Here is a 22,620-nt window from a genome sequence, read left to right as displayed (position 1 = left end):
GTGTTGCTGTAACTTGCGCCTCCATGGAAAGGGAGGCGTCAAGGATTACACCCAAACTCTTAACGGAAGGCAGTGGCACTAATTGGGCCCCCGCAAGAGAAGGGAGTTGGTCCCTCATCCCCATGCCATCCCGACCCAGCCATAGGACCTCTTAACCCAAATATTTCCAAATCCTTAATATGACATTTGTGCACACATTCACAAAAGTGTGTGTAGCAAACACAGGATGAGCTGGAGTGCTTGCATGTGTGCTCATGCCCTGGCAGCTGTTCCATGTACACAGTATGGGTTGCATGTTTGGGGCCAATGTATGTATATATCTACACTTCACTGTACATACTGCACTGTACTGCACTGTACACTACATCGTACATGAGCTGGCAGGTGGTGCACAGTGAGTGCCCTGTCAGCCTGCCATATATTGAGCATACATTTCAACGAAAGGTGGTAGGGCCAGTGGGGGTCTAGCATGTTTCATCTCCACAAAGTTGAATGCAACTACAACAGCCATGCTAATATTAAATGGTATGACAGAGGGCGATCAGCCCAGGGAATATACCCACTTTGCAAAGCATGGGGGCAGTGTGATAAATTATATTGCGATCTTGCAATTTGCATATAGGTTTGTCATGGAGTTTGAGGTGGGCCATAATATTGAAAGTGATAATTTACCTCTAACAGTGGTACTAGTAGGCCCAGTATTTAACAATTCTTCCCCCAAAACTCAATTTATCTCTAATGCACACTTAGGTGTGACTGCAGGCCATAGAATTAAGTGGACCCCACTAGTACTCAGTCTAGCTCTGACTCATCTTCATACAGATGACTTAAGGGCTATTCATATTGCTATCATCTCAGCTACCTCTGCTGCTGAGGCTATAACTTTATTTAAGATCTTGACTGATAAGTTGCAAGACCACTTGAGAATTGAGATCATAACAGTGGCTCAATAAGATCAATGGGATCTTCCAGCTGGTTCAACAAAGAGTGGAAACAGGCTAAAAGCCAGCTGAAGAGAGTTTACCGCAAATATAGGAACTAAAATTTACCCCTCTTAATTAATGAATATGTTCCCCTCACATAGAAGTATAAACTTCTGCTAAGATGGAAAAAAACAGAAAGCAGAAAAACATGCTTGGCATATCATAATAAAGGCCTCTCACAATAAGGACATCTCCCTCTTCTGGTGTACAATATCAGGCCTGCTGGAGAATGCTTGAAATGTTTCAGTGCGTACTATCAGACCCAATGAAGGGATGCAATATCATCATTCACTCCATTATGGGCAAGATGAAGAGGTCAACCAAATAACAGAATCTTTGGAAAACTTTCCAGACTGGCCTCCAGTATCTACAACTTTCTACTTTCTACTGCGTCAGACCCACACGGCTACCTACCTGAATATAGATAAGCATGTTAAGTAACCAGGTGGTGTGCTATATGTAGCTTTCATTGATCCGAAAGCTGCATTCGATTCAGTCTCTCGAGTAAGACTGTCGGATTAGCTGAACTCTTCAAGTATCGATAAAAGATTATTGTTCTTGACTAAATGTCTATATAAAAACACTGTGGTGAAAGTGCATTGCTCTACAAATGGGCAGCTCACAGAATCTGTACCAGCCACAGATGGAGTTAAGCAAGGTTATATTCTAGCTCCCGCAGTGTTTAATTTATATATAAATGATATTGTCCAGAGTTTAACATCCCCAGAGTATCACGCCCCTAAATTGGCCAAAAAAACCATCTCTATATTATTATATGCAGATTATGCAGTACTTCTATCTCAAACAAAAATGGGCCTAAAAAGATAGTTGAGGGAATTCACAGGATACTGCCAAAAGGAACAGCTGGCTGTGAAGAAAACAAGAAAACTAAAGTCATTGTGTTTTCAAGAAACTATAGGGCTCATAGATAATCTTTAAATACCTCGTCCTTATTTTTCAGTCAACAGTGTCATGGGAAGCACATCAGAAATACTGTATGCAAAGGCAAAAGCATTTCAAAGCACCAAAAATCTGACACGCTTTTTCCGTACAAAAGGTGGCAATCACATACTATCAGCACTTGAAGTGTTTAAAGCTAAATCCCCAGCACAGTTATTGTATGCAGCTGAGATTTGGACCTTGGATCTACTGAAGCTGTTCAATCTTAAGTTCCTATGGCAATTTTTTTCTGTTCCATCCTGTATTCCAAATGCTTCGTTGTGTTTAGAGGCTTGTTGAATTACAAATTTGGCGTAGGATATTTACTTATTGGCTTTGCCTAAATTTAATCCCCACTGGTCTATTACCCTTGGTATCGCAAGGTTGTCATGAGAGCACTTGGACTAAAATTGTCAAGAAAAAGCTTTACTTTTCTGGTTTGTCACCGCAAAAGTTTATTAACACTGGGTTTCGTAAAGCAAATAATTTAATTAGACAGCGCCTTTATGATACTGAGCGACAGAATAATTTGGCCACAATAAGGAAATTTTGTCCATGGTATGATTATTTCCCACCTAGTCATTTTGACATGTTGGCACCCTACCTGCAAAATTTAACAATTCCAAAATACAGACACACTTTCACTTTTGCATTTTTGCACTTTCACCTTCAGCTGTACTTAAGGGTCGATTTCAAAAAATTCGGCTGGAAAAACGGTCATGTTCATGTGGAGATGGCAGTATTGAGACAGTGGTTCATGTGCTTCTGGCTTGCACTCTTTCTAAAGATTTGAGGAGTGAGGTTATTACCCCTCTATTATTGTCCATGCCAGGCAGCTCAACGATTGCTACTGTGTCTTTTCTTCTAGCAGATCAAGATGATCAGGCGACAGAAAAAACTGCAAGGTTTTTAGGTGGGGGCAATTAGAATAAGATCTATTATTTGATTATTGATGTAAACCTCCAAAATGCATTTTGTATAGTTAAGTTTTACCTCTATCTTCAGTATATTTTATTTTATTTTATTGCTATAGATAGTGGCTGATGCATTTAAAGATTCTTCTGATCTGATCTATCTGATCACACTTGCAAAGAAATAAGTTAATTAGCTTTACACTGCACTAATGTTATGTCTTTCAAAAACAAATGCAAGCAGTTTAAAATCGTATCTAATAAAGAAAGCAGCCCTAGCAATATCAATTAAAGCAAATACAGGTATCATTAATTCATGAAATAAATTTTAACTGCATCAGTTCAATTCTGTGCCCTCAGAATAATGCCTCCAAGCTTTTGTTGGCTATTATGGAAAGCAGGCACGACAGTGAAAATGCTGAAAGAATCCTTTTCAACATGAGACCAAGAGAGCTGGTAAGTAAATATTTGTATATTCTTTATCTTTTTAATTGAAAATGTCACCATCATTTTGTAAAATAAATTATTTGATATCGCTTAATAGTTTCTGCACCCAGACAGTGACTGGATGTCACATCAGGATGGGAGCCGCAAGTCACAAATAGTTCTTTAAACAGGTCAAACATTTAAGCAGGTCTGTCTTTATGACTTCATTACTGTTATTCATTCTAAGCATTATTGCAGGTGGCGCTGTGGGTTAAAGCCTCAGCGCCTAGGGCTTGCCGATCGAAAGGTCGGCGGTTCGAATCCCTGCGGCGGGGTGCGCTCCCGCTGCTCGGTCCCAGCGCCTGCCAACCTAGCAGTTCGAAAGCACCTCCGGGTGCAAGTAGATAAATAGGGACCGCTTACCAGCGGGAAGGTAAACGGCGTTTCCGTGTGCGGCTCTGGCTCTGGCCAGAGCAGCTTCGTCACGCTGGCCACGTGACCCGGAAGTGTCTCCGGACAGCGCTGGCCCCTGGCCTCTTAAGTGAGATGGGCGCACAACCCCAGAGTCTGTCAAGACTGGCCCGTACGGGCAGGGGTACCTTTACCTTTAATAGTTTCTGCACCCAGACAGTGACTGGATGTCACATCAGGATGGGAGCCGCAAGTCACAAATAGTTCTTTAAACAGGTCAAACATTTAAGCAGGTCTGTCTTTATGACTTCATTACTGTTATTCATTCTAAGCATTATTTTCTATACCGTAATTGTTTTCTTAACTAAATTATCATACTTCAGTAAGCTCTCTTGGGAGAACATTACAAGCTGAAGAACCTAAGTTAACCATAAAAACCTGTATTATAAAATAAAATAGGCTTAAATTCAATAAAACATTTTTGCTGTATCTCTCCCCCACCCTTCCTTGCAAATAGAGGCTGTGCTGTCCCAAGGGCCCAACATAGGTTATAGCCATTTTGTCAATTATTTTCCAATATAAACCCAATTACACAAATTAGTTCCAAATTAATACAATTTTGTTAAGAGGCCTCCCACGCATCATTCTTGTTGGATCTTTATGATCTAATATTACTGCATTTCATATTCTTATTTATTTCTATTACATTCCATTTTTTAAAATTATCACATAATTAACAGCTGCACTTTTAATCATTTCTATTCATGTTATTATATTATTTAACTTCCAAAAAAAGCTTCAAGTGAGGAACCATAGCTTTTTCCTTTTCATTCTGCGAATGCCACATCCAAAAGTCAGTTGTTAGTCTCTTGGCCTTATATGTCTCTATGATGTTTTCCTTTTTCCTGCAGCATTTGGGAGTATCTCCTTACTCCCACTATTGTTGTTGTATTCCAGCCTGGTTGTGGCAAAGCGGCAACTTCAAGGTTAAAACCTCTTTTTTCTCTGACTCAGCTCCTTTCCATAATACTCAAGCAGTTCCAAATTGACGAGCAGATCCCTCCCTTCCACTGGCACCAAGAATCAACAAGTTCCAGAGATTCGCCATTTCTTCCTCTGTCTGGGAAGGGAGGGAAAAGTCGGTGCCATTCCTCTTCCAACATACAAAAAGCCCTCATGCCACTTTCCTTCTGCCCCTACCATAGCATTTTGCTTTTTTAAAAAATTGGTTATATCCAGTGCTTTTTTTCTAAAAACATGTTTAGGGGTACTCTCATTATCCTACTCATATGGAAATACTGCCCCTCAATGAGACCAAACTTAGATTCACATAATGTTTAGGGGTATGCATATCCCGCAGAAAAAAATACTGGTTATATCTCAACTTCTCCATGATCTCTTAGTCTTTAAGTCTTTTTTAGGGCGGGGGGGGGGGGGGGGCGTAGCCTCTAACTCTCAGCGATATCTTTCCAAACAAAACAACCAGGCTCTCCTCCCGCCTTTACTCCTTTCAAGCCACACACAGCTTTACATCTTCTTTTAAATATCTCTTCATCAAGCCATCCTCACTTGTATAGTTTAAAATCCAATATTAGGAGAGGGTTGCCGGATCAAAAATGTAAAAATTTCTATAAAATATAGCAAAGAGCCCTCCTCTCCTCCATCTACCGCCAGCACAAGATAGAATCTTCTCCCAATTTCAAACCTCTGTTCCATGCAGCTGATTGTTCACAGTTATAATGTCCATCTCGTCTGTTGTGCGCCTGTTCTTAATGCCAATTAAAACCCAATTATAAGGAGAACCTCTGCATCCAATGGCAATTTGGGGGGTGGGGTTTGCATCAGGAGAATTGCATAGCACCCAGTGCTTCCTCCTATCCCCACACTGATCTGTGCCAGGGAGAGCCATTGAGGCGACGGTGGGCTGCCAGTACCTCCCGTACCCCAAGAGGTTTATAGGGAATTGTTTAACCCCTTCCACCCCCTTTTTCAGCCTGTGCCTCTCTGTGTTGAGAGAGGCATCACCATGGCACGGGACAGGAACTGGAAGCACTATAGCCATTTTGTATAGGGCAGGTCTCGGTCCTTTTTCCTTTGATTTGCAGCCCACATACCAGTGGTGGGCAGGACTGGAGCCAAAAGTGAGCAGGGCTACACTCTCTTTCTATCTTCCTTATATCAACAACCTCAGATATGCGGATGACACAACCTTGATGGCAGAAAGTGAGGAGGAAGTAAAGAACCTTTTAATGAGGGTGAAAGAGGAAAGCGCAAAATATGGTCTGAAGCTCAACATCAAAAAAACGAAGATCATGGCCACTGGGCCCATCACCTCCTGGCAAATAGAAGGGGAAGAAATGGAGGCAGTGAGAGATTTTACTTTCTTGGGCTCCATGATCTCTGCAGATGGTGACAGCAGTCACGAAATTAAAAGACGCCTGCTCCTTGGGAGAAAGGCGATGGCAAACCTTAAAAAGCAGAGACATCACCTTGCCAACAAAGGCCTGTATAGTTAAAGCCATGGTTTTCCCAGTATGGAAGTGAGAGCTGGACCATAAAGAAGGCTGATCGCTGAAGAATTGATGCTTTTGAATTATGGTGCTGGAGGAGACTCTTGAGTGTCCCATGGACTGCAAGAAGATCAAACACATCCATTCTTAAGGAAATTAGCCCTGAGTGCTCACTGGAAGGACAGATCGTGAAGCTGAGGCTCCAATACTTTGGCCACCTCATGAGAAGAGAAGACTCCCTGGTGTTGGGAAAGATGGAGGGCACAAGGAGAAGGGGACGACAGAGGACGAGATGGTTGGACAGTGTTCTTGAAGCTACAAACATGAGTCTGACCAAACTGCGGGAGGCAGTGGAAGACAGGAGTGCCTGGCGTGCTCTGGTCCAGGGGGTCACGAAGAGTCAGACACGACTGAACGACTAAACAACAACATCTTCCTTATTCATTCCCCTACTCTCTCTCTTTCTCCACCAACAAACTTGCAGTTTACACTGGGGGAATCCACTCCAATAACAGTCCCCTCCCATGCAAATTGCAGCTACAGAGGATCCAGTCCAGACTGGGATCTTGGCATGGGGGTAAGGTAAAGGTAAAGGTACCCCTGCCCGTACGGGCCAGTCTTGACAGACTCTGGGGTTGTGCGCCCATCTCACTTAAGAGGCCAGGGGCCAGCGCTGTCCGGAGACACTTCCGGGTCACGTGGCCAGCGTGACATCGCTGCTCTGGCGAGCCAGAGCCGCACACGAAAACGCCGTTTACCTTCCCGCTGGTAAGCGGTCCCTATTTATCTACTTGCACCCGGAGGTGCTTTCGAACTGCTAGGTTGGCAGGCGCTGGGACCGAGCAGCGGGAGCGCACCCCGCCGCAGGGATTCGAACCGCCGACCTTTCGATCGGCAAGCCCTAGGCGCTGAGGCTTTAACCCACAGCGCCACCTGCGTCCCATGGCATGGGGGTAGTGGGGTTTTAATCTTGCTGAAGTCTTAATCCAGATCACTCTCACACACCTGCAGTTTACACGGGGGGGGGGGGGCCCTCCCATGTAGTAATTCCAGATTAGAGACTGGGAAAGAGTGGCTTGCCTGAGGCCATATAGTGAGTTAATGGCAGAAGTGACATTTAAACTAGAGTCCTCCTGGCTCACATCTCCTTTTCTGAGCTACCATACTACCCTTTGGTCATGTGGCTGGAGCACCATTTAAATATTGCAGCCATGCGGGCAGGACCTAATTTCATTGGGTCATTTAGACATTGCGCAAGCCACATGGAGGATTCTTACAAAAACAAAAAACAATTTTAATGGTCTGAGGCAGCCTAACCAAACTGGTGCCCTCCAAATATTCTGAAAGGGTTGATGGAAGTCATAGGAGGGCATCAGGTTGGTGAAGGCTAGTAGAGAAACATCTCAAATGCTCCCTTTAGGGTCATTCTTCTTCAGGTGTACAATTCAAGATGCAGGGAAAGGTTCTTTCACCCAGTCTTTCCCAGTATGAACTGCAAGAGGGCTTTGACAACTCCATCCCCATTATCTGCAGCTCTCTTCCAGCATACAACTACAGACTTCTCTCTCTCTCTCTCTCTCTCTCTCTCTCTCACACACACACACACTCTCTCTCTCTCTCTCACACACACACACACACACAGAGAGAGAGAGAGAGTGTGTCTCCTTCAGACTTCTAGCCTGGATCTCCACGGCTGACTCCCAGCCAGTGTCAATACTGAGTGGATATGAATAAGGGAAGCAAAAGATGAAGGCTATAGACCCCACGTCTGAGAATCATGGAAAAGTGGGTGCAGTCGATGTTGCAGGCCTTTCATCCCCTCCTCCATTTCAAAAATTAGTTATTGGCCAAGGATTTAACAGCTCAAACAACTCTTATTCACAGTTTCTCATTAGAGAAAAATCTGGTCAACATTTTTGTCATACAGACTAGTTTTCCTGTAATACTTTGGTTCCACAACTTCTTAAAATTTCCATTGTCTGATTTTTTTTCCAAGAAAAAAAAAATCCCGTCCTTGTGATGTTTCCTGATGAAAGATTATCTGACCTTTACGCATTATTTATTTCTCTGAAAGCAAGCAGTTGGATACCCCTATTGATCGGCAACTTGGAAATGAGAAACTCTGGTGTCCACTTAGTTTTCCTTTTAATGGGCACCATTATCCTTAATAAAAATAACTCCATCTCCCCCACTGAAATTTCTTTATACAGTGGTACCTCCGGTTACGAACATAATTCGTTCCAGAGGTCCATACTTAACCCAAAACCATTCTTAACCTAAGGCGTGTTTCACTAATGGGGCGCTGCGCTGCTGCCACTCAACTTCCACTCGCAAAGTTCACTACCAGGAGACATACTTCTGGGTTAGCGGAGGTCGTTACCTGAAGCGTTCATAAGGAGGACGGTACGTAACTCAAGCTTTCACTGTATTCAGGAGAACTAGATCCCCCGTCCCCGCCACATACTCCAATGAACTTTTGCACATTTCCTCTTCATTTGAAAAAAATATGTAACGGTATGTCCTCTCTGAAATGAACTGTTGAAATTAATCCAAATTTGATTTGTTACTTTGAAACTAGCGTCAGTATATTTCATGTCAACTGCATTTCAATTTGTTTTGAAGGTGGATGTCATGAAGAATGCGTACAGTCAGGGTCTGGAGAGTGAACATGATGAGGAAAATGGGGGTGACGGTATTTCGCCAAAAGATGTTGGACATAATATCTATATATTAGCTCATCAGGTATTGCATTGTGTTGCCCTGTGAATGCTTTAATTCTGTACCTGTCTACTGAAAAGTAAATCCCACTGAGTTCAGTGTGGCTTAGTCCCGGGTGAGTAGGGAAGGGATTGAAGTTAGTTAATACCTTACCATTGAAAATTGTTACAAAAAATATTTCTCTGTGTGTCTGTGAAATTTTGGGCTGTTGCAGTGCATTCCCAAGCAGTGTGCCAGTACTTCCCACACCCATGCAGCAAACCACATTGGAGGCGCCCTGGGAAATGAGAAAGAATCAAAGGGCAGAGACCTACTAGGTGGCAAAGGATGCAGGGACCTCCTTCCACTGCTGCCCACCACCAGATAAGGGAGGGGAGAATCCTATCTCCATTGGAGTAGCAGCAGCGTTCAGCAGGAGTCCTGGGATTTGGATCCATTGCACTCCTGAGACGTGGTATTTTCTGACTTCATAGGAAAATAGCTTGGTTAGCTGTGTCCTGTATACCAATCAAGCTTTGCCTATCTCTCCTGAAAAAGCAGACCTGTCAGCTGGAAAAATGCATTTGATAGGAAGCCTGTATGCATATCATCCTTGGCCACTCGGCTGTGGCCAAGGTGAGGAGGGGAGGTGGGGGAGGGGGCAGGGGAAGCTTGGGTGCAGCAATATGCAACACTGCAGCCCCACTGGTGCAACAGCATTCTGCGTGCACAATGGAAATTCCTCTTCCTCTCCTGTCCCCTCTAGTCTTCCATTGCCCCTCAAAATCACCTCCAGACACTTGGGGGACGTGCAGGGGGAGGAGATGAAAAAGAAGTCCCATTGCATCAGTGGCACTATGTCTGCAGAGTAGTGGATGCAACCCACAGGCTGTGATTTCATTAGTTGAGTTTTCTCAATTTATCGTCCCACAGAAGATCATCCCATATAACCAAATAATGATAATGCAATCCCTGAGATGATTACTGTATGTCAGCATTTCCTGAGTGTTAGTTGAGCAACACTGCTGACTCAGATTGCCTAACACTGATAACTAGAAGTGGCACTCTATACACCAGAGCTTTCCAAACCTTTCATGTTGGTGACACACTTTTTAGACATGCATCATTTTACGACACAATAATTCAGTTTTACTAGCAAACTGGTAGGCTACTAGCCTGTGCTTGGCTTGATGAGTTACAAATTCTACAAGCTTGCCATAGTTCGTATGGTTTAGCTTGGCCTTTGAGTCCCAGCAGGAGAATATCCTGGATTTTAATTGGCCTCAGGAAAGCTTTGCAATCTCTGCAGTGATTACAAGAAGCCGCAGAAACTAGATTCATGTTCCTCTATTTGTTATCTCAGCCTTGTTACGAGAGTTTATTTTGGGGGCACTCAGACCAGTGGCGTAGCGTGGGTTGTCAGCACCAGGGGCAAGGCAAGTAGTTTGCGCCCCCTAACCCGTGGATTTTAGCACTCGAGGCACCCCCCCCCCGCACGCCTGGCACCCCCCCTCCACAGTGGGCGGCGACCCAGCGGCTCGGATCGGATTCGCACAGCCAGCACTGCAGTGAGAGAGAGTGAGTGAGCCAGGTAGGGGCAGAGAGCTGTGAGTGCGAGCGCCCCCCCCCAAGATGTTGCGCCCAGTGCGGCCAGTCCCCCCTGCACCCCCACGCTACACCACTGACTCAGACTCTCAGTTTCTGTTGCTGTATAAAAAGCAGTAGCCAGTTCTGCATTTTGCCACATCCTTTCCTGCTCCTACTTGTGGTTGATCTTACCAAAAGCATTATTGTAAGTTGCTGACCTTCCATGCTTAGAAAGATATAAACAGTGCTTTTTTCTAGGGGATGCAGGGGTATGCATACCCCTAAACATTTTGTGAATCTGAGTTTGGCCTCGCTGAGGGGCAGTATTTCAATATGAGAAAGAAAATGAGAATACCCCTAAACAATTTTTTAAGAAAAAAAGCATTGGATATAAATATGTTGCAATGTAATGTGGGAGATAGGATAGCACCACATGCTCCTAGATGAGACATCGGCAAGACACACATGTTTACTCTCCCATACGCAAGCTATTGTTTCTTCTCAGTATTTTCCTGTGTTGCATCTTCTTGCTTGCTGTTTTTGTGTTACTGTTTTCCTCTCTTTTTCATCCTACTTCCACCTGCCATTTAAGGTCACTGTTTCCATAGATCACAAATGATTAGCTTAATTCCCTCCTAAAACTGCTGCTTCCATCAAGAGCAATGCCTCATCCCCTGTACTAATGGTTAGAGCCCATGATGAGATGCAAATTCTAAGTAATAGGGCCACATTATTTCCACAACCCATGGTAAAATACTGGCAAAAGTGGCAGAAATGGTGGGAAATGCAACCTGTTCGTTGCATACAGCATCACTAGATGCTTCCTATGACCTCCAGTAAAAAGGAAGAGATAATTTGCATGAGATGAGCAATGTTTACTAACTACTAGGTAAATGTTTGTTGTCGTAACTGGGGAGATGCATGTGGCTTGTGCATTGCAGGTGGGGGAGGCTTGGGAGAGGGAGCAATGTGCCTTGTGTGTCCTGTGCATGGAGGCACATTGCACCCTCCATAAGATGAGGATTGGTTGGTAGTCTAGTCATCCTATCAGAAGATTCCCGCCCCCCCCCCCCGGCATTGTTTTCTCCAGATTCAGGTCCTCCCTTTTCCTATATGAGAGAATGGCAGATACTCACTAGGATGGATGAACCTCAAAGGGGCAGGGGTGCCAAACCTACCTGCTGTTCTTGGTCTCTCCAGTGCTTTGTTTTGTCTATTGTTAACTGTGCCTCAAACTTCAGGAGAACAAAAAGGAAGGAGCAAGTGACACTAATAGGAAGGTAAAGAAAAGGAAAAGCTCCAAATGATGCTTGAAATAGAGGCACGTGTTAGAAAATACAACAGGTGGTATTCAGCTAAGTTCTACTCAGAGTAGACCCATTGAAATTAATAGTCATGGCTAACTGTGATTCATTCAATTCAGTGAGTCTACTCTGAGTAGGACTTGGTTGAATGCAATCCGTTTCACAAGTTCTCTTCCATTTATTGTGGTCATTCATTCAAAGCATGTTGAGCATCGTGCATTTTATTGCCACCACGGCAATAAAGTACTGTGTCCAGTTCTGGGCACCACAGTTCAAGAAGGACACTGACAAACTGGAACGTGTCCAGAGGAGGACAACCAAAATGGTCAAAGGCCTGGAAACGATGCCTTATGAAGAACGGCTAAGGGAGCTGGGCATGTTTAGCCTGGAGAAGAGGAGGTTAAGGGGTGATATGATAGCCATGTTCAAATATATAAAAGGATGTCACATAGAGGAGGAAGAAAGGTTGTTTTCTGCTGCTCCAGAGAAGCGGACATGGAGCAATGGTTCCAAACTACAAGAAAGAAGATTCCACCTAAACATTAGGAAGAACTTCCTGACAGTAAGAGCTGTTTGACAGTGGAATTTGCTGCCAAGGAGTGTGGTGGAGTCTCCTTCTTTGGAGGTCTTTAAGCAGAGGCTTGACAACCATATGTCAGGAGTGCTCTGATGGTGTTTCCTGCTTGGCAGGGGGTTGGACTCGATGGCCCTTGTGGTCTCTTCCAACTCTATGATTCTATGACACAGTAGGCTCTAAAGTAAGGGTGGGGAACTTGCAGGCCTCCAGATGTTGATGGACTGCAACTCCAATTGGTCTTAGCCAACAGGGATTGCCAATGGGCAGAAATGATGGGAGACATAGTCCTACAACATCTGGAAAGCATTGGGACCTCCACCTCTGCTTTAAAGAGGCTTTGTCCATTTGCATTAATAGTAGAAGAGGCTTCAGATACAGTCTTCTCTTTCACTGGCACAACTTCCTTGATTATAATACAATTGGATTGTGCCAATCAACAGTGTAGCATTAAAAACAGGGTGAAAGCACTCAGGCCCACTTTGTACAATCAGGAAAATCATGTGGTGAAGCCTTTCTTTGACTGTTCCAACTTGGGCTTGGGGCGGGGGGGGGGGGCATTTCAGTACTCAAAAAACATAAAAACCAGCATTTCAAGGAGAAGATTTTAGTCTAATCTACATGGAATGCTATTTGCCTTTATGCGGAGAGATGGTTCTGCCCTAACTCTTGAATGTGTGTATTCAAACGTACCTCATACAATGCTACCAACACCTGCCTCCTCAAAAGGTAAAAGCAGTGAAAAGCTACACTACTTTATTATGCTGAATCAATAACCTGGCCCAATCTCCTTTCCCCACACTCATTTTTCTCCCCTTTTGATCCTCTGCCTTTTCCAGTATAAAAAGGAAACTATAATGAGAGGTAACCGTAAGTGTGAGCCTAAGGACAAGGGAAAAAATTCACCCTACTGTTCTAGGAGCCATTCCAATAGACTAAAAATATATTTTACATAATGGGTGCTAGTTAGTAATAAAGAATGGTTTCTCGTGCTTTTAACAGGATGCATATTCTTTGGAAAGTCTGTCATGTTTATTGATAATGTACACAATGATGTTCACTTGTCAGGTCACAGCAGTGGTTGGGCTGTTGAATTCTAGGATCCAGAGGAGGTGGCTATTGATCTAAATCATTGTTATAATTGGGCATTTTATTAGCTGATATCACCTATGCAAACCCAACTATCTCCTGATGGGCATCATGAAAACTGCTTTTGTCACCTGCTACGGTTAAAAGAAATTTACACAACATGATATTGATGTGTCTTCACAGTATACAAACATCAGTTTGAATTAATCTCTCTCCTGATTGTCTAGCACAGTTGGCCATTCACTTCCATTGATAAAGTTCTTAAAAATAGAGAGAGAGAAGCATTTTTCTTTTGAGTAGAACAAAATATTATCCCTGGGTTCTCTAGTAAGCATACAGTAGTAATCTGAGTTAATTGGTAATTATTAGTGGAAGGAAAGGAATACGTCATTAGGTGCAGCAGATTTGCCTTGCTAGTGACCAAAGTGACCATGTTTGATCAAACATGACACAAACTGACTTAAATACCTAACATTATTTTCTAGCAATTTTATTTTCTGAATACAATGGTAAGAATATTTAGGTAACTTATATACCAGTCCATATGCATAAGAAATCTCTGATCTGTTTACTATACCATGTTGTTTAGTCGTTTAGTCGTGTCTGACTCTTCGTGACCCCATGGACCAGAGCCCGCCAGGCCCTCCTGTCTTCCACTGCCTCCTGCAGTTTAGTCAAACTCATGCTGGTAGCTTCGAGAACACTATCCAACCATCTTGTCCTCTGTCGTCCCCTTCTCCTTGTGCCCTCCATCTTTCCCAACGTCAGGGTCTTTTCCAGGAGTCTTCTCTTCTCATGAGGTGGCCAAAGTATTGGAGCCTCAGTTTCATGATCTGTCCTTCCAGTAAGCACTCAGGGCTGATTTCCTTAAGAATGGATACTATACCATAATAATCACAAATAAATACAAATGATACAATAAGAATTAACATTTAAAGCAGCACAAAACAATTAGATAAGATATCCTCTAAAACCTCTGAAAACATTTATCTAAACAACAGCAACAAACATATGGCAACCATAATAACTACTACCAGATCCAAAATACAGCAATACAACAGAGACCACCAGTGCTACCTACCAAGTATAATAACAACAACAACATCATTTATATTATTATATAAAAATATTATTACAGCATATATAAAAACATAGTAAAACATCAAACATTAAAATCTTCCCGATACAGGGCTGCCTTCAGGTGTCTTCTAAAAGTTGTGTAATTGTTTATCTCGACATCTGAAGGGAGGGCATTCCACAGGGAGGGTGCCACTACTGAGAAGGCCCTCTGCCTAGTTCCCTGTAACTTCACTTCTCACAGTGAGGGAACCAGCAAAAGACCCTTAGAGGTGCTGAAAGACCAACATTGCCTCCCAGTACATTTCTGAGCACAATTCAAAGTGTTGGTGCTCACCTTTAAAGCCCTAAATGGCCTCAGCCCAGTATACCTGAAGGAGCGTCTCCACCCCCATCATTCTGCCCGGACACTGAGGTCCAGCGCTGAGGGCTTTCTGGCAGTTCCCTCTTTGGGAGAAGTAAGGTTGCAGGGAACCAGGCAGAGGGCCTTCTCAGTGGTGGCGCCCGCCCTGTGGAACACTCTCCCATCGGATGTCAAGGAAATAAACAACTATCTGACTTTTAGAAGATATCTGAAGGCAGCCCTGTTTAGGAAAGTTTTTAATGTCTGATGTTTTATTGTATTTTTAATATTTTGTTGGGAGCCACCCAGAGTGGCTGGGGAAACCCAGCCAGATCACTGGGGTATAAATAATATGTTGTTGTTGTTGTTAATCTCACTTCCGCTGCTTTCTCCGCAGTCTTAAGCTCACAGTAACAGAGGGGGCAAAATTACATATTCCCCACCCTGGCACTCCTTGTTCTCACCAGGGAACACCCAGTATCATTTCTCCCACATGCATGCACTTAATAAGATTTCTTGCTAATAGTGCAATCCTAGCCATGTGTACTGAGAATTAAATTCTATTGAATTGAATGAGGCTTACCCCCAGCTAAATGGGGTAAGCATCGCAGCTGAAGACTGCAATGATAACTCAGTAATCTTTGTTAAATCATCCTGGATGTTCAGTCTTGCTTAAGACAGAACAAGTGATCTTAATCAGACTAGGGCTACCTAGTTCTTTCAGGGCTCTACCATCGCCATCGATCCCCGGCATTGAATGTGTTGGCCTAGTGTGGGGCTTCGAGGTGAGCTTGGCTGTCTGGCTGGTGTACCGGCCACCTAGCGCACCAGCAGCCACCCTGTCAGGCCTGCTAGTGGCGGTGGCTGGCTGGGCCTTGGAGTTCCCTAACCTATTGGTATTGGGGGACTTCAACGTCCATGCTGATGCCACTCCCTCCTCACAGGCTCTGGACCTGGTGTCTTCCATGGCGACACTAGGGCTCTCCCAGTTTGTTTCGGGCCCCACACATCAAGCAGGCCACACGCTGGATCAGATCTTTGGCGTCGGTATAGATGTGATCATGTCTCCTTCGATGAAGGTGCCATGGTCTGATCACTACGCTCTGAAAGACGTGGGGATTCAGGGCACAGTCCTTCAATGGCTGCGCTCGTTTCTCTCTGGTCGGGGACAGAGGGTGGCGCTTGGGGAGGAATTGTCATCGCGCCACTCCTTGGTGTGTGGAGTGCCTCAGGGTACGATTCTCTCCCTGATGCTTTTTAACATCTTTATGCGCCCCCTCACCCAGCTTGTCCGGAGTTTTGGGCTGGGTTGCCATCAGTATGCCGATGACACCCAACTCTATCTGTTGATGGATGGCCATCCTGACTCGGCCCCAGACACACTGACCAGATGTCTGGAAGCTGTGGCTGGATGGTTACGTGGGAGCCAGTTGAAGTTAAATCCTTCGAAGACAGAGGTCCTCTGGCTGGGACGGGGCGATATGGGATTGAGGGGGCAACTCCCATCTCTTGCGGGGGTGCAATTAGTGCCAGCATCGTCCGTTAAGAGTTTGGGTGTAATCTTCGATACCTCCCTCTCTGTGGAGGCGCAGATTACAGCTATAACAAAGGCGGCATTTTTTCATCTCCGCCAAGCTAAGCAGTTGGCTCCTTATCTCTCTCGCCCTGACCTAGCCACTGTGATCCACACGACGGTCACCTCCAGACTGGATTATTGTAACTCGCTCTACGTGGGGCTACCCTTGAGACTGACCCAGAAACTCCAGTGGGTGCAGAATGCCGCGGCGAGACTCCTTATGGGGTCTTCGCTGCGAGATCACATTCATCCGGTACTATACCAGCTGCACTGGCTGCCGGTGGAGTACAGGATCAGGTTTAAGGTGCTGCTTTTAATCTTTAAAGCCCTATACGGCCTAGGACCCTCATACCTACGGGACCGCCTCTCCTGGTATGTCCCACAGAGGAACATACGGTCTGCAAACAAAAACATCTTGAAGATCCCAGGCCACAGAGAGGTTAGGCTGGCCTCAACTAGAGCCAGAGCCTTTTCGGCCACGGCTCCAATCTGGTGGAACGCTCTGTCACAAGAGACTAGGGCCCTGCGGGACTTGAAATCTTTCCGCAGGGCCTGCAAGACAGAGCTGTTCCACCAGGCCTTTGGTCAGGGCACAGCCTGACCCCCCTCCTCTGGCAATCTGCACAGAATTTTGCTTATTGGTTGCCATAAATTGATTTTAATTAATTTTTATAATGAAATGTTTTTTTAGAATCGTTGGATTATTTTGATTGTTGTTAGCCGCCCTGAGCCCAGCTTCAGCTGGGGAGGGCGGGATATAAATAAAAATTATTATTATTATTATTATTATTATTAGTTCAACCTTCTTGGGGAAAATCCCAACAACCAACAAATGCTATATGGTCCACTACAAATTGACCAGTGGCCCACCAGTGGATTGTGGTCCATCTTTGCATACCTGTAAAATCATGTGTTTGTTCTACAGGCAACCTCCCCAACCCAATTCATTGTTAACAAACAACAGAAATAGGAGCCAGGACAGGCATAGCACTTGCTCTTTTTAAACTAGTTTTTAAAAATTAGGGGCCAGCTTTGAGAGCATGTACTCTCTATCTCTGTGCCTGCTTTTCTCTGAAGCAAATCCCTTTTCACACTTAACCATGTGAAACAATTGACCTTAAGTACAGTTAATGTCAGAACTCAGAAATTGCTTAATTACAGTTAAGGACAGACTTCTGCTCCTTGCAGCTTACAAATCTGATATTTGACAGTTGGAGAGACCACAACAGAGGAAAGGGAGAGGTATGGTTTGAATACATGCAAATGCAATTACACATACCTAGATTTCATTTCCCTTTCATTGGAATGAGAAAACACACCTCAAGGAAACATACAGGGGTGTGTGGGTGTTTTTATAGATTTAGATACAGATGCACACATAAATACGTTTGAACTCTGGACTTTACTTTTTTACACCTGAAAGCTGTGCTCCCAACTTTCTTTAGGTAGGCACAATAGCTGTACATAGCAGTACCTTTTTCTTATTTGCTGGTTTTTAAGTGCACTATAAATGCACTATAAATAATGAGAAATAATGTCTTGAAGTCTTAAAACAGCTTCTCTGGAAAGCCACTCCAGCCACCCTCTTGGGAAGAAAAATCCCCTAACTGCACAAAAGGTGTAATTTAGGTCCCTAGACTAAAATTGGTGTGGGGCTTTGCTGAGTTTGCAGATTTCTCTCTGAGCAGTGTTGCACCTCAGTTGACTGCAGTGCCAGAGCTCAGAGATAATATGGAAACGTCACTTCCTTGGGACTCAAATCATTGCTTGCCAGGCCTGATGCTTTTCATAGAACTTTTTATGTTCTGCATGTTTGTTTTTGTAGTCATCATCCTGATGAGACAAGATAGCAGTGTCATTCTGACACTGTCAGAATCTAGTTAATACCAGCAGAATCAGAAGCTGTTGCAAGGCACTTTGACTTGGACTGGTAGGACTGAAATAGGAGAACCTTGCAGCTCATTAAAATGGTATATAACACTACTTTACGCTCTCTCTAAAGATCCAGTGTGGAAGGTGCAACAGGGGCTTGACACTAATGAGCCCCAGAAATATGAAACAAATGTCTGAAGGTGCTGTTCTGTTGCGAAGAGAATCCTTGGCAACTTTCTCTCTCTGCATCTTGTTGACTTTTGCCCATTAGAGTATTATCCTTTAGTGTCATAACTTAGCCCAGAGTCAGACATGTGACCTGACAATGCATATCCTGCTGACTTCAGTGAGACTCTGGTGGAGGAGAGCAGGCATTTGATCTCTCATTTAAGGAGTTTTGCCCCATTGAGTATTTTTTAAAATAATGATATTATTATTATTATTAATAATAATAATAACAACAACAATAATAATAATTTCTCACATACAAGCACAGGTGTTAGCCTAAGAATGATGATAAACAGAGATGCTGCCTAATTAAAGAGATCCAAGATTTGGCTAGCTGCATGAGTTGTAATTGATAAATTATTTAAGCAAATCTTCATATATTTGCATATGAATATAATAGCTCTGAAATGAAAAGTGTGCATTTCTTTGCTTTTAGATGGGCAGCATTTTTTTTAGAAGGAATTCCCTCCTATGCATGTCAAGAAGGGAAAGTCTTCTAAGATAACACTTGCTGTTTTTCTAAATGTTTGCATTAGACAAATGTTAATTTCTTTGTTTTTAAATCTGCCAGCTAATCAGAAACACATTTTAATTGATCAAAAGTATTGTAATCAGTTGCCTGATCTAATGAACAATTGCAGCACTAATAATAAGGCTATCACAGATCCAATCCATGTTAACCCTTTGTAGATTAAAACACACACAGTAACAATCAGTTTGGAATCACATATCTGTACTGCAAGAAAGTAGTATGAATAAAACAATACAAGTAGCAAACTTGGTGGAAGGTATTATGCACGACACCATTTGCAAATAAAAAAATTCAGGCCTTCATAGAAAACATTTATAAACTGTTAAAAACATTAAAAAACAATAAACATCTGAAGTGAATTTAAACACAGATGTAACTATTCAATCATGTGCCTTGATGGGCCCAACAAAACACAAAAGTTTTTGGTAGGAGTCTACAGGAGTACAGTTATGGCACCTTCCTATGTCAGTAGGGGAATTCCAAAGTCAAGTTCTGTCACACTAAAGGAATGACTCTTTACACATACAGAATGGGTACTGTGTGGCACTTGTAGAAGCACATCATTGCTGTGATTTGCAATCATTCATCAACCACAGAAATGACACCTAGTCTCAGCAGCTGCAGGCCTTTCAGTTCTGAGGCTTTCTCTCTTAACATCTCAGGATGTTGGCTTTGTTTCTATACCCTGTCAACTCCGAACCCAGGTCTACTAGAAATAAGCATGTTTTAGGATGCTCTCATCTTCATGCATCTTGCATATTCATTTAGGAAGGTGTGTCATAATGCGGGTGTTGGGAAGAGCTCCAGGGGAGAGGACAGGAAAGAGAAGAAGTCCTTCTGTGTGATCAAAAGTCCATTCCACTTACACACAGACAACACGGAATGACACCCAATATCATCACAAACTCAGTAATAATACTGCTTGTTTATGTAGTGAGCCTTGCTTTAAATGCATATTTAACACCCGAATCACCTGAAAAGGCAGGATGCATAGCATGCTGTTCCTAGAAGTGTATTCTTACTACTGTAGATCAGAAGAGCCCACTGAAAACCCCTAATAGCACTTACCTTTGAATTTGCATGTGCATAGAGGATGCAGAACCACAGCTGTCAGCTCTGTTGCATCTCAGCTACAATATTTGAGAACTTGAACTTTGAAAAGTGAAAAATCCTAAATCCTCAGACCAATAAATGTGCTTTTGCATTTGTATCAGTTTCATGTGTACAGGTTTTTGTTACCAGATTTTCTTTTTCAGAGACCCGAGTTGACTTAGTTCTGTAGAGGTGGTTTGGTGAGTCCTTTACTTCTTTACTAAAGAGGCCTGGGGCTCTTCTCATCATTAGCTAATAGATTTTCAAATTTACACATGGACCCATGAGGCCATGTACCATTTTTCCTAGCTGAGAGCTGCATTTCTTAGGACTTTGAGAAAATCTGATGAGGTACAGAGAAACATTTCAGAGTTGGAAATGACCTCAGAGATTATATTATTGCTTATGTCCAGTATAGAATCTTATTAGAAAACTCATCCCACTTACTAAGCATTCTTGCTATTGTGTATGTTTAATCACATCTGGGATTGATGCTGAACTAAATTTGAGGCAAGAAAGGCTCCTTTGATTAAGGATTCAGCAACCTTCACCTTCAGTCAAAATGAAAGTCTACCTAGAAAAACACTGCTAGGAGACTAGATAAACCATTTCTTCTTTTATCCATCTTTTTAAAATAATAATAATAATAATCAAATCTATCATACATTCTCTGTATGAGTGTCCATAATGCCAGCCTTAGATAAAGAAATCATTCATTTGGAAGAATCACCTGTTGCTGTATCCAGAGCTAGATTCCTGTTGCAAGATTCGCTGTTCAGGGACTTCTGGGTTAGCGCCTCCGGTAATGGCGGAATTCCTCTGATCGGGAGGAATTTACTTTGTGGGATCTGGGTCTGGCCGCCACGACGAAGGCGGAGACCCACTAGAAATCACAGGCGGGTGAAGCCTGTGAACGTGGGATTCGGCTGGCACCTTTTGCGCCTCCCCTACTCGCGGGGAGACCCGGTTTCGGGGATCCGGAGCGACGTGGGGTGAGTGGCGCGGTGCTTTGAATTGACTGCTTCTTCCACGGAGCGAAGCCGCATAGCTGTTGCCGGAGAGCGCTGACTTTTTCCTGTGGACAATTGGATTTTAAAGCAACTACCCATGAGTAGAGCGGAGAATTGGATTTTTAAACGTCTTAATTTGGTGCCGAAACGGGGAGGTCTAAAACAAGAAGTCCACCTTCCCCTTTTGTAAATAGATTGAAGCAACGAGGATGCAAGCTGAAGTCTCGGAAAGCCTATTGTAAAGGACTAAATTTCCATCAGTAAAAAATACTAAACCCCCCTTGGTGGCAGGAGAAGAGGGGGGAAAGTTTTGGCCTTAGTATACCTGCAGGAGAGAGCGAACAGAGTTAATATACCACCGCTCCGATCCTGGAAACGGGCTGCCAATAGGACTGACGTGTTCTGGAAGGCTCATTGACCGTGATTAGAATGTTCACTGACAGTCAGTTGAATAAGAGGAATACATTGTTTCCACTGTCTCCGTCTGCATTTAAAAAGGAGTAAAAGTAACAGAAAATTGAAACTAACTTTATGGTTTGAATTGAGTTTAAAAGGACTAATACAAATAGAAACTGTTTCCCTCTAGAGGAACTGTTTCCCTCTAGAGGAAGCCTTTGAAACTGTCACAAGAGTTGAGCTGGGGGAATTTCCAGCTGCAAGATAAAAACCGGTGAGATGCTGGGGACCTTGAATCGGTTAAGAATGTTGACAGAAGAGGCCTTAGTGGATGTATTATGCAAGATAAGTGACTCATTGGAACAGCTTCACAAAAAGGTGGATTTGGTAATTACCAAAATCGACAATTTGGGACAAAAAGTGAACACCAATACAGAAACTATTCAGAAACTGACACAGGAATCTACTTTGACATGGCAAACTGCGGAGAAGGCTTAGGAGAAAGTTATTGCCTTTGAACCTAAAGTAACACAATTGGAGAGAGAGAGAGTCCCAGCCTTACAGATGCAATTTGATGACCATAAGTTGATGCCTGCTATGATTGAATTTAAAGAAAATCAGATTTCGAGGATCAGAGCCCTACCTGAACTGGAGAAGGAAAGTTTGATAGATTTCCTCACACAGGAATTTGATGATTTTTGGGACCGGGACTTGGGTCAAGAAGAGATTAAAACTGTGAGGGCCTTCGGACTTGGAAGAGGAGGGGAAAAAGAGAAGAACAAAATAAGAGACTGTTGGAACTACCAGAAGAACTTAGAAGAACAACAGTCAAGAGTGGAAATTTTGAAAGACGTCCTGAAATACCTTTCGGATCTTAGATTTAACTACGGAGATTTGGTTGCCCTGTCGAGAAGGAATAAAATCATCTTTAGGTGGGAGTTTCCCCGAGATCTACTCTTTAGCCTCAAAGGAAGGAAAATGAAAATAAGATCAGTGGAAGACAAAGTAAAGCTCATGTATAAATATGAAGAAGACTCGCAGAAGGGACTTAGAAAAGAGTTAA

The 22,620-nt window shown here is 43.3% G+C and overlaps 1 protein-coding gene across 8 annotated transcripts in view; it reads left to right on the top strand.

Moving 5' to 3' along the window:
- The window catches only part of ITPR2 (inositol 1,4,5-trisphosphate receptor type 2), a 292,662-nt gene that overhangs the window by 224,927 nt on the left and 45,115 nt on the right, over positions 1 to 22,620 (top strand). For 7 of the 8 annotated variants that reach the window (XM_079993294.1, XM_079993291.1, XM_079993289.1 and 4 more), the window contains 2 exons: positions 3,194 to 3,289; positions 8,803 to 8,922. In XM_079993294.1, the coding sequence (XP_079849420.1) occupies positions 3,194 to 3,289; positions 8,803 to 8,922 (216 nt within the window). The remainder of the gene's footprint in view (positions 1 to 3,193; positions 3,290 to 8,802; positions 8,923 to 22,620) is intronic. The other variant, XM_079993290.1, reaches the window with a different exon arrangement.

The sequence above is a fragment of the Podarcis cretensis genome (assembly GCF_951804945.1).
Source record: "Podarcis cretensis genome assembly, chromosome: 10".
Lineage (NCBI taxonomy): Eukaryota > Metazoa > Chordata > Lepidosauria > Squamata > Lacertidae > Podarcis > Podarcis cretensis.
Note: the sequence above shows the minus strand (reverse complement) of the source record. Positions and strands in the feature narration are given on the sequence as shown.